General features: G+C 38.9%; 1 protein-coding gene across 1 annotated transcript in view; it reads left to right on the top strand.

The window, feature by feature from the left end:
• LOC108044465 (fibronectin type-III domain-containing protein 3A) overlaps nt 1-12933 on the top strand; it is a 131646-nt gene that overhangs the window by 15392 nt on the left and 103321 nt on the right. Inside the window, exon 2 of the mRNA XM_044459442.1 lies at nt 81-2072. Within this exon, the coding sequence (XP_044315377.1) occupies nt 341-2072 (1732 nt within the window). The 5' untranslated portion in view covers nt 81-340. The remainder of the gene's footprint in view (nt 1-80; nt 2073-12933) is intronic.

Below are 12933 nucleotides of genomic sequence, written 5' to 3'. Positions count from 1 at the left end.
AACTTGAGAGGGAAAAGTTGATAGAAAGTGAAAAACTCCTTGAGTTTAACAATTTTCTTTCTTTTTCCTTTTTTTTGCAGGGCTTTGCCAATGCGAAAGGTGTAAATAATTGAGACCAAAAACTTGGCTCTTATGCTTATCCAAACTCAACTCATATGACTTTGTTTGAACAGCAGAAACATGACACATTCAGCGACAAGTTCCAACGGAAATTCCGATAAATTGCATCAGTGGCCACAAAAGAATCTGAATTTTCAATCAATAATTAATGCGAAGGAAACCAGTAATTACTAATAAACAACGTAAGTAAGTTCCAGGCGAAACAAAAATATTAATCAAAATGGCAACTGCTGTATTGGAGGTTAATGAAAGCAAATTGGATTTGGTATGCGATGAGTGCGATTATTATGGCTCAACAGACACGATTTTCATCGATAATAGCACCCAAACCGATGGCTATGATGATGATGAATCGGAGCTAAAGCCTCTGAAACCCAGATTAAGTCAAATTGTTGAAGAGGATATGGAAATGGAAGGGGCAGTTAAAGAGGAAGTTGAAACGCAAGTGGAAGCAAATGGAATACGAAGCGATAGCAATGACGATAGTGATGAAAAAGCCACGCTGAATGGTGACGACTCAAAGGAGGCAGAGGACATCTTGGAAAAATCTCATATAGAAGAACAGGAGCCACATGTTGCCGCGGTGCCAGTGGAATCCGATGATGAAGGGGAAATCAACGATGTGGCCAGACTCACAGGCCTGACTTTGGGTATGGGCTATGCCCGAATCATAGACTACGATAATTTACGCATAATCGAACATGTCATCGAAAGCGATGATGAGGACGATAACGATGTGAGTGCAGCCTGTCACGATTTGGTGACTTTTATTGGAGAAAGTTATCAGGTAATCGAAAGGTCAGGTCATAGTCGTGAACAGCGGTCAACATTGCCAGTGGTGGACAACAATAATAACAATCGCAGCAGCGAAATATCCACAAATGGCCGTGGGCCCATCAACGATAGATCAAAGTCCGGACGAAAAGTACAAAACGGAGAGCAAGGTAATCAAAAGGCCTCTACTAGTGCATCTGCCACCAGCAACAACAGCACCAACAGCAACACCACAGCAGCAACATCTACCAGCAGCGCTTTGATAAAGGCTTATAAATCGAATCTTACCCCCTTGGCGCCACCCTTTGAGCCCGCTGCCTTGAAGGCCAAGCAACTGCAACAGTCGTCGCTGGCCAGCGGCAACATGTCATCGGTTACGACAACAACAACCACGGCTTTGGGCTATACCGCCTACGAGCAGACAACGGTTTATTATCAGCAGCAAATTCAACAGCAGCAACAACAGCAACACCCACAACAGCAACAGTTGTCACCCAAGCAGCAACAGCAACAGCAACACTGTGCTCAACATGCCGGCTTGCCGCATATTCATGGCGCCCAACTGCTGCCCGTGCAATTGATTACCTTGCAGCCAAATGGAGTAACAGCAGCAGCTGCGGCAGCCGCAGCAGCAGCAGCAACAGCAGCAGCCGGAGCTAGCCTGGGAGCAGCAGCTCCGGCAGCAACAGCAGCGGGTGGTGCCACAGCAACATCTTTGACTGGCGCCGCTTGGCCACTTGTGGAGGCGCCAATTTACATCGACATCAACGGCGAATATCGCAGCTATTGCCCGGCACATGGACCGCCGGCAGTGACAGCCCCAAATGGCGCCATTGCCCATCATCCCCACATCCACACTCATTCCCATCCCCATTCACATGCCCATTCCCATCCACATCACGCACAGCAGCAACAGCAACAGCAACAGCAACAGCAACAGCAGCTTCATCATCACCATCAGCAACATGGGCAGCAACAGCAACATTTGACGCCATCGGCTGTGACAAATGTTAATGGAAACATTGCACAGGCAGCAGCAGCGGCAGCCGCAGCAGCAGTAGCAGCGCCTAGATTGCTGCTACAACTGGACGCAGCAACTGTCCAGCAGCAACAACAGCAACAGCAACAGCAGCAGCAACAAATCGTGGCCGCTGGCAAGCGTAGCAAAGTTTATCGAGGTGAGTGGCCGTTTTATGACATTTGTTGTACAGTTTTTATTCCTGTTCATGATGCCCTGGGCTATTTGGGTCCATATAGTTTGTCCAAAGAATAGCCCATGCACTGCTAAAAAGAAGGAGGGTTTTAATAAGAACATATCTATATATATATATCTATATACGTGTGAATAATATATAGAACCTAAGGCCTGATAAAAAATATGCTTGTTTTTATAGAATGCTTAAAAGCTACATATTTTATACGTCTTACTTATAAAACTTATTTTTCAAGCTCAATTTATATTTCTTATCTTGTTGAGCACCGTTTACAGTCTTATGGGTGTTAAGCTTATAGACGAATAATTGTATGATCACTAATTCTAAAGTTTAAAGATTAAATAAAAATTGTAAGAATTTATTTTATAATTAATTTGTTTTCTTAACAGATAAAAAGAACTCCTGGTTTCCCCTCTTAAGGTGACAATAAATTTTATTTTTCGTTGAAACACATTGCACTTGAATAATTTTCTCTGTGCACCGGTCATATGGAGTCTGGACGATCTAAAGTGCCTTCCCTGTAACTTTGGCCATTAGTTTCCGCTTTGATTCATGGTGGCAGCGTGTAGGATGAGAGTTGCGTGGGGTACCCGAGACTCTATTTCCGGACCCCTGCCCCTCGAATCCTCCTTTTTCCCTCACTAACCGACCAGGGACCTAATCAGTTAAGCAAAGCTAACTGAGCCGGCAAGCCAACGTGGCCCTTTAGTGTGTGAGATGCCCTGGTCAGGGTTAAAATTAATTTCGAAACCGTTGGGCGCTCCCTTTGTGTGGATTGTTTGCTTTTTGGGCTCGTCTGAGGTAGCGAAAGCAATGGGTAAGTTCTTGGCTTGTTTGCCCGGCTTATTTGCCAAATAATCTGTTTGTTTGGCCATGCAATAAGTAGTTCTGGCCCCGGCATCAGTTGACATAGGCAGGTTGGACTGTGTTGGACCTTCGACAACAGAAGACCCAAAAGGTGAATGTAAATGAAGAGGTAATTGTTTTAGCCACAAAGCTGGTGAGCTTTAGAATTAATGAAGTACGGAGTTTATATCTGTTAAAAATTCTTTTTTTGAAATATTATGCATAGCTTTCATAAGTGGGAAACACAATAAATTTATTGAACAAATATATAATATATAATATATATATATATTGTAATTTTTCCCCATACTCTTTTAACTCAAAGTAAAAATTATGGAGAAACTCATTATTCTTTCTCTCCTGTTCTAATCCTTTAATTTTCATTCATTTATTTTACGTAATCTTTTTTACTTCAGTGTACTATATATTGGTTAGGGCATTTATAAATCTAATCTTACCTCTCGGAAATCCTTACCTTGACTTTTTTCCTCCATTTATTCAAATCTTTCTCTATTTGTCTTTTTTTACTGCCGACTATCAACGGCATCCGTTTGGTTCGACACCTGGCAATTGGCCTCTTGTGATGACTGCGTCTTCTGTTGACTTTATCCGACGAACTCTAATCCGATTCATTTTTGCCATTTTCAACTGTGTTTCAATTTGCATTTGCCTTCCCTGAGACCGGGGCACTCATAACCCTATCTTCTGTGTGCGGGCATCGCATCTCGGGTTCGCTGGATCAGAGGATAGTGCATATTGAAGTCATCACAGTTGGCGACACTCCCAGGCAATTTTGTGCGCCAACTTGACCATATCCAGCTGTGTGTATGCAGATGACACTGTGTCACCAGAGTCCCCCGATTTTCCCCCAATTTTTTTGTTGTTTTTGTTTCTGTTTTTGTCCCACTGCCAAGTTTCCTCTCAGCTCCACTCATTTTGTAAATTTTTTATGCTTTTCACTGGTCCGCCACACGCTGTGGCCTTATGGACTTCTCGATTTTTCGTTATGTTTTTGGCCCCATGCAACTTTGTTGCCTTATTCTCCATACAATCTCTCATCTCTGTCTCCATTCCCCTTGGCTTCTCTTTCGCACTTACAAAGACAATGGTGTCCATTTCCTTTGCTGCGCCGCTTTTTCGCAAATTTTCACTTACACATACGAATTATTCAGTTTTTAAACATTTTTTTTTCAAGCCAGGCTTTTTGCCAAAAACATTTTTTATCTCAGTTTACCCATCTCTTTCTATTCTCCATCTTTTTCGCTCTCATTCTATGTTTGTTCCCTTTTTTGTGTTAGGTATCATTTGCCTCTCACTGTATATTGTCGTCATGTCGGTGATTTTTTTTCAAGGATGTTTTTAAAACTATTATTTTATACCCCTGCAACGTGTATTAATTATAGTCATATATTTTGTATAAAATTTTATTTTTTATTTAATTAAATGCTTTTGGATGTGCTAAGTACAACAAATAATTAACAACTTTTGCAAAGGTATTTTAAAAATATATACATATATTTTTCTAATATTTGATATTTATGAAAAATTATTTTCGAATTATTTGCGAACTTTACCATATAGTTAAAAATTTCAAAGGTATTCGTTATGAAGACGAATTGAAAAATAGTCTAGAATCGAATACGGCGGGAATGCGATTCGCAGAATCCGAAAATCTCATGGCTTGTTGGCTCTTTGGTGAGTGTAAAGTGCGTGGCATATAGCATGCTTCATTCTTGCCGACTGTCCTCCGTTTTTCTCCGTCAGTATACTGTCGCCGAAGTCCATATCCATGGGCAATGGACATCCTCAAACTCAACCTCGCCCATGTCCATTTCGATGCCCCCATGTCCAGTGTCAATTTTTACCATCTCCATTGCTTTTTGGCTGCCAGTTGGGCGTATTTTTTTTCCACTTTTCTCACTATTTGTTGTTTTTTTTAACATTTTTTTTTGGGCTATAGCCAGTGCAGGATCAGCCGCCTGTTGTCATAATTTTAGCACTCACTATGCGTCTTTTTTTTTTTGTTCTTTTTAACTGGAAATGCGTTTTCAACTCCTTCCAATTCTTTTAATGTCATCTGCCCTGGGTGATTTTTTGCACTGCCTCCGTTGACTTTGTTTATTTTTCATGGTGTAATTTATTTGAGGCTCGTTGCCGCTGCCACTGGTTGTTGGTAGTTGGTAGTCGGCATCCCATTGGTTTATGGCTTGTAAGTTGTTTATTATTAATGTTTTGCTTATGCTGGCAGTTGTCGGGCCTCCACTGGTCGGATTTTTGGTTTTGTTTGGTTCGGTTTGGTTGCACTTTACGGGCATGAGCTCATAATGAAGTCATAGTTATCTGCCCCGCCCCCCGGTTTTACCATATCTGTTGGCCATAAAATATACGCGTATGCGTCATATTGCGACAATGCTCGGCTTCCCTCCCAGCATTATTCCCGTCCTCTAGCATTCCAGTTTCCAAAAATTTCCCGCTCCCATTTTCAAGCCGAGCTCCATGCTCTTGTGCATTAGCAGCACTTATGTATTATTCGCATTAGTCATGCAGTGTCTGCGCTATGCGACTATATATCTATCTATCTGTCTGAAAAGAGCCAGTCTTGCGCTCGCTTGCCGGTTCTTTTTCGAGTTGTCACCTGAGAATTTTTGAAAACCATTGCATACATCGCTTAAAAAAAAGCTTAAAGTCAGTTTTTGGTTAAAAAAAAAACATTTCTACCATTAATTTTAAAATTCTAAATTAAAAACACAATTTAGTTGTTGATGACTGTTGATGTCAGCCTTTAAATTAATCTGTTAAAAAAATTTGCTACAACGATATTAAGAACCAAGTTAGAATCGCTAATAATTTATAACTCTAAAAGAACAGCTATCGCAAATTCAAAGAAATAAAAAGGAATTGATAAGCCAGAGGATGATAATAAAGAGTATATATGCAAGCTTTATAGCATCAGAGTAATTGTTCATAGATGACAATACTTCTTAGCGATTACGCCGATCTATCGTTACTTATATATTGCTTATCAGGAATACTGAAGTTCGCCGAAATAAGTCATCTAAGAATAGATGGTAATTCTACAAACATGCTGACTAATACCTACACATCAGATGAACATATAAATGCAATCCGACAAACGCAGATTAAATCAGTTTCATCATTAACACGATCGAGAAAGCATTTACACCTTGAAATGCTTATTTTCGCGATAGTTTTGTTTTGCGCTGTATTAATTGTGAGAACCTATGGATCATTTGATATAGCCACTGAGGGTCCGATTTCTGGAGGTCCATTGCCGGAGCCAGCAACCCAATTAGATGGATGCTGTTTTTCGGCGCTACAATTAATGCTTAATCAAATTGCAGACCACCAAGCGGAGTGGGATGTTTGTGAAAAGAGCAAACTTAGCGACGTTCAGGTGGGTCAAAGCCGGATAGAGAGTCAATTGAAGGACCTCCAGGCCAAGCTATCCAGCAATGAAAATTGGCCGGAGCCCAAGACGGACGTGACCATCCCACCAAACTTTACGAAGATCGGCTCGAATTTCTACCACATCGAGAATGCCACCAGGCAGAATTGGTACGGGGCAGCAAACATGTGTCGCCGGATGGGTGCTCACCTGGCGAGCATCCAGAATTATGATGAGCAGTCCGGGATCGAGAGCCATCTCAAGGACCGCGAAGTCTACTGGCTTGACACCACCGATCTGGCAACGGAGGGTCAATTCGTCCACTCGAGCTCCGGAAAACGGGCAAACTATTTAAGATGGGGTTACGGCGAACCCGATAACTACCAAAATTTGCAGCACTGCAATTTCCTGTATAACGGCTATTACTACGACAGCCACTGCAACACTAAAAGCCTTTATATTTGCCAGGCTGGACATGGAAATTAATCCTGTATAAAAGAACATAAACCTTTTTAATAAAATCAACATATTTTTTAATCTTAAACAAATTTTATTATTTAAACACCAAGTATAATCAAAACCTATTATCTATTTTCTCAATTTCAAGTTAGGTAAAAGTGGGGCTTAATCTGAGAAAACGTATAGAATTTTGGGGTTGAAAACCTACCACTTCTGAAGTCCTGAAAGTATTTCTTTAGGGCGACTAAAATGGGAAAGAGTTTCCTAAAAAGCGCTAGTTTGACAAAACATCTTTCGCAGATTTAAATTTAACACATATCTTTTTCATCAAAAATAGATCAGTAATTAACATCGGTTTACTTAATTTGCCGTTCATTTATTTTGTAAACTAGTTTTCACAATCTGATTGACAAATAAAATAGTTTTTGGATCCACATGACTCAACTCTCATATTTCCTTCGATCACTGAAACGCAACGTTGACTGTTTTCCATAGAGCTCGGTTGAAATTCCTGCCATTTCAAGAAGGGAGCTTCCTGGCCGGAGGATGTTGAAATGTACTCTCCCTGGTTGGACCAATCGTTGATATCTAACCAAAATGCAACGTCCTCATTGAGCCTGGGCAGGATTAGGGCAAACTCCTCTGCGCTTTGGATACTGGCGAGATAACCGCCCTTTTGGCGACAAATGTTTGCGGCCGAAAACCAATTCTGTCTGCTCCTTTTCTCGATGTAGAAGAATCGCGAGCCGATCTTCTCGAAGGTCGGCGAAAATTTCTCGATATTAATGCGTAGGTCTTCTAGCTGGCCATCAATCCTTACTTGTTCAGCATTCGTGTAGTTTTGTTTGCAGGCACTCAATCGATTCTGCTGGGCACTAATCAGGTCCAGCATTGGTTGCAGTGTCCTTTTGCAGGAATCATCACATAAGGTTTTTGTGAGCGGCACATTAAAGGAATTGGATACTGATCCATTGACACTGGCAGCTATTAACGCGATAAAAAAAATGTTTGCCAACTTGATCATTTTTGTTAGGTGGTTTTTGCAAGGCAGATATTGTTTGCTTGTTCGTGTTAAAGGGACAACTGAGTTATTCCGCTTTTGGCGTACTGTTTTTATAGATTCATCTGATGTGTTGGTGCTTACTCATATATGATTGATAACGGAGTTCTTAGAAGTTCAGCGTGGTTGATAAGCACGCCTTATATTTCATCACCAAGACGCTGGATTATGGTTATCACCTTAAATTCTGTGTCCCATCAAAAATGTATGTTTATAGGTTTTCATAAACATCTTTGTCAGTCGATATGTATTATTGAGAATTTACTTTTTTTTGACACAGCTACTCGTTAAAATAATTTTAAAACCTTTTTTTTGTATTTTTTTAATTATGCCAACAAATTTTAATAAATTCTTTTGTTTTTGGATAGATAAGTTTTCCTACCTTCCTAATATATATATTTTTTTTCTGGAAGTTCTTTAACTCTGTTGGATTGAGTAACTTTTTGAAAAAGGTGATGTTGTGCAGCTGACATACATACACGGTAAATGACAAACAGTCGAAAAAGTTTTTAATGAAAAGCTAAAAACTTGCTGCTGGGATAAAATCAGAGAATCGAGTTGGGATAGTTGGTGCTTGCCAGTCATGTGGCCAAGTGTTGACACCAATTTTCGCAACTTTCAATCGGCTTTTGGGCAAGGGTTGTTGTGGGAAGAACTTGCTCCAACCAACCGGCTCAAGTCGAACTTAATTAAAGCGCTTTAAGTACTGCAGTTGGCATAGAAGAGGCCGACATTTACGGTTGGATTGTTTCACAAATTGGAGAGTTGTAGACCAAAAACCAAACACGACAAACAAGCAAAGTTGGTGCTTTGTTTGAATTTGTGGCACAGGATGTGGCATAAAACGGAGGAGATTTAAGCGTGAAATTTATCTCCCCCTTTAAAAGCTTTTGCGGATAATAATGCGGAAAAAAAAATTGGAGGGTAAAAACTCTTGAACCAAAATGATGTGCTTTTATAATTGCCGCACAGTCTGGCCGCAGATTTAATTGTTGGCCCTGAGGGGAAATCCAGAGATAAAGAACGACTCTAAGGCACTGGCAAGTGCAACAATTGAAAATGTTGCTGCTGGGTTTTGGGTGGTACCAAAAGTTTCTTAGTCATGGCCAAAAAGTTTCTGAAGCTGCCAACGAAAAGTGCAGTTTTGCAGTGGAATCCACTGCCTCCTTTTCTCAAATTCTCCTTTTTTCCCCACACATATGTTGGGAAAACCTGCGGCTGCCTTCAACTTTGTTAAACACCACAACCGTGTATGCTTAACCTCCAAACAAAACCGCCGAAAAAAAGTGTAGACTACTAACTATGCTTTACTTTGTCCACGGGGGTGTTTTACAACTTGATGCTGCACAAATCTCTATATAAATCTATATATATATAGAACATTGTTCATGGGGGCGGAGAAAGGAATTTAAGGTCTTCGTGGCGTATGCGTGATGGCGAATTGGTGAAATTTAGCCGTAAGTATCCAGGTGGCTGTTTGAAAACTCCTTAAACATATTTAGATTTAAATAATGGATGTGCATAATAAATTACATAATATAGTTGGAATTTATTTCCTGTGGCAAGAGGTAAATCACAATTGAATTTTATTTACTGATTCTTCCTTAAATTACACAGCTAAAGTACATTATTTCGAAAACAAAACAATATTGTGTAATTAATTGTAAAACGAATAACTAATTAAATTATACCTATTAATCCTATTTGCTAGGCTTGTGTGATTAACATAATTTGGAAACAATTAAAAGGCGTGAAACTATAACAAAGGCCATTATTATGGTAATTCATTCAATTTCTGATATTGTAACTTTCCTTTTAATATTCAATATTAATGTTGGTTCCCCACTATTTAAATTCGCATTGAATACTCAAGTGGCTTTCATCAACTGATATCTAAAGGTGATTTGGCTGGCGTTGCGTCTTTAATCTGAAATAAGGTCTCTGAGATCTGAATGGTGCTTTATTCCTAAGCACTTGACTGCATTTCCTTTTGGTTTTTACCTTCTGAACTTTTGGCAAACAGATGCCATGATAATGCATTTGACAGTTGCAGTAGTTTTCCCTTTTTCTTTTCTTTTTTTGTAGTCACCAGCTTTTACTAGATTTTCAATTCGGCAGCAGTTCTCAAAATGGTGGAAAATATAGCTTTCAATGGGGTTTGGACCCACTGAAATGTATAAATTTGTTAAGCAAAATGGAGTAAAATACCTATTCGATAAAAAAGGAGCTGATAAAGGTATACGAAATTTATTAGTTGATAATTATTGCAATTAATGAATATACAAAATAATTAAATTTTAAAACCTTCTTTCTGGAAGAACATTTAAGGTATTGTTTATAAATGTTTAAAACAAAATTAGCCATTGTTATATGATTTGATTTCCATTATTGTGAAGTGAATTTTCAAAGGTTGGATTAAATTAAATTTTAATAAATATGCTGGGTACTTATTAATTCGCTTCCTATAGCAAACCTTTCCCTCTTGTTTTTTGCGAATTTTTTTCTTCCAGTTAGGCAAAGTCTTTTAGCTGTTGGCAGTTTGACACGACAACTAGAGTGGTGGGAATAAGAGGGCACTAGGGGCATGGAAAGAGACAGAAACAGCACGGAGGGAATGCATATGTAACTTTAACTCTGGGATTCGTTCTTTGGCTTGTTTGCTCCTGCATCCGTTGTGCAATTTACTAGAATGTTACGTTTATATATTCAATTTAAAGATGAACCTTTAGCAGATGCTGTTGTTTAATTGTGGCTGCCTTTCTAGATACAAATGGTTTAAGTAATTGGTTCTTGGAATTTTATTAGCATCTGCTGGATTTACAAAGTCATTTGAAGCTGTGTGTGTGGAAAATAATGAAGCACTGTTTTAATTGCAAACTCTGTAAATATTGTTGTGATTTAAAATATAAATTCATTTAAATTCTATCCACTTGTGTTGTTAGGAGCCTCGGGTTTCACTAAAAAGTTAAAATCTTTCATGTAAAAAATTAAAATAATAAGAAAAGAGTTTTAAAATATTTATAATGAAGAGTAGAGAGAAAAGTCGCTGGAATATTACATATATTACTTTTTAAACCGCGCTGACAAAAATCTTATTTTCAGCTTGCTAGCTGTGAATGAAATTTATATATTTAAATATTCTATGAAGAGATTGTCGCACAAGGGTCACGTGTTTTGGCTTAAACGACAATTTGCATACAAAACTAGAAAAGGTGAAAGGGTGTGGGAAAGCGAGAAAACTAAGGGAAAAGGGAGAACAGGGACAGGAAAAAAAAGGGGAGCGACGATTTTCTCCATGCAATCTTTAGTGTCGAATGGTGCCAAGTTGGAAATGCACTTTTTATGTTCGTATGGCGTGCAACGTAACAAATTTAACCGTAGACAGATTGCACATGTGTACCGTTTTGTAATGTTATACAAGTAACGCACACACTGCCTCACACTTTTGGGTGCACCGCACACAGATATTTAAAACACAGATACTCCACACACGGATATCTTTATACACAGGCAAGACGAAGTCTGGAAAAAGTTTTCATGTTTGCCGAGGGAGAAAGGGAAAATGGCGAGGGAAAGGTTCCACAAATGTGAAACAAATTGTTTAATGTTCTATCTCCCTCTCTGTCACAATTGTCGCTATCTCGTTCTCTCTGTCTTTCTATCTCTCTTTACACATAAAGAAAAGATTGGGTAGGTCAGTTTAATTTTAAACTTAAATGCTGCTTAGAAATATCTTGCAAATGTGTCTAAAGAAATAAAGTAGGAAAATAAAAAATTTATAATTAAATATTATTTGATATCTATTATATTCATACGTTAAAATTAGGATAAGTTAGGCTACATATTGCTATTTAGTTTAAATGTTTACAAACAGCTTTGTAAACAAGAACACCCTAATTTTCAATAGTTTTTTATATTTTTTTTCCAGTGTATGTGCGTGCTTGACTCTGGTTGAGTTTGCCAATGCGACCATTTCTCGACGTCGACATTTGCAAGGAGTTTAGTAATCGCACGTTTATTACCTCCATTTGGATATATTTTCCCCCATTGTCTCCGTCTCTCTCTGTTCCCCTGTCTTGTTCAGTATGTCCCTTTCAGCCATCAAAATCATGGCTTAATCGCTCCGACTTGTTGTGGCTAATTGCAATTTGAAATGCTCTAAGAGATGAGACGAGCTGAGCTGACTTTGATTTGTCCTAAGTCGGCACTTGTCACACAGTTTTTGTGTCAATTGCCTGTGTGGGTTAAGTTCGCAGAGTGGGCTAGAACCTACATTTTCTTAGAAGTTGTGGTTTGATTTTTGGAAAGTGAAAAATATTTTATGTCCTAGTTGTTTAGATTTATCGAGTTTGGCAATACTCGTTTCTTTATTATTTCATAATAAGTCTTGTCTAGAGTTATAAATTTAGCCGTTACTCGACGAGCAAAAGCGTTTATTGTATTCGTTGAAAAGTTAGCAACATTTACAAGGATGCGTTTCATATTCTTTGAAATACATATATATTCTTGAACCGGATCACTTGTTGAGTCTAGCCAAGTCCATCTGTCCGTCTATGAACCTCCATATCTCGGGAACTATACAAGTTAGAAATGTAGAATTAAATATGTATTTTTTGGTTATGCTTACGCTGCGAAAGTTAAGACTTGCCATCTGTAAGAGGCATGCATATTTATTTTAAAAGTTGGTAACTCTTACTTGGATTAACATTCATTGAAATATGATTTATTTTTATACCCTTGCAGAGGGTATTATAATTTCAGTCAAAAGTTTGCAACGCAGTGAAGGAGACATTTCCGACCCTATAAAGTATATATATTCTTGATCAGCATCACCAGGAGAGTCGATCTAGCCATGTCCGTCTGTCCGTCTGTCCGTCCGTCTGTCCGTCCGTCTGTCCGTCCGTCTGTCCGTCCGTCCGTTTCTACGCAAACTAGTCCCTCAGTTTTAAAGCTATCTGCTTGAAACTTTCCCAAAAGTTGTCTTTCTATTGCAGGTAGTATATAAGTCGGAACGAGCCGGATCGGGCCACTATATCGTATAGCTGTCATATAAC

The sequence above is a fragment of the Drosophila rhopaloa genome, unplaced genomic scaffold (assembly GCF_018152115.1).
Source record: "Drosophila rhopaloa isolate 14029-0021.01 unplaced genomic scaffold, ASM1815211v1 contig_2, whole genome shotgun sequence".
NCBI lineage: Eukaryota > Metazoa > Arthropoda > Insecta > Diptera > Drosophilidae > Drosophila > Drosophila rhopaloa.
The sequence above is the reverse complement of the archived record's forward strand: the minus strand, read 5'-3'. Positions and strand labels throughout refer to the sequence as shown.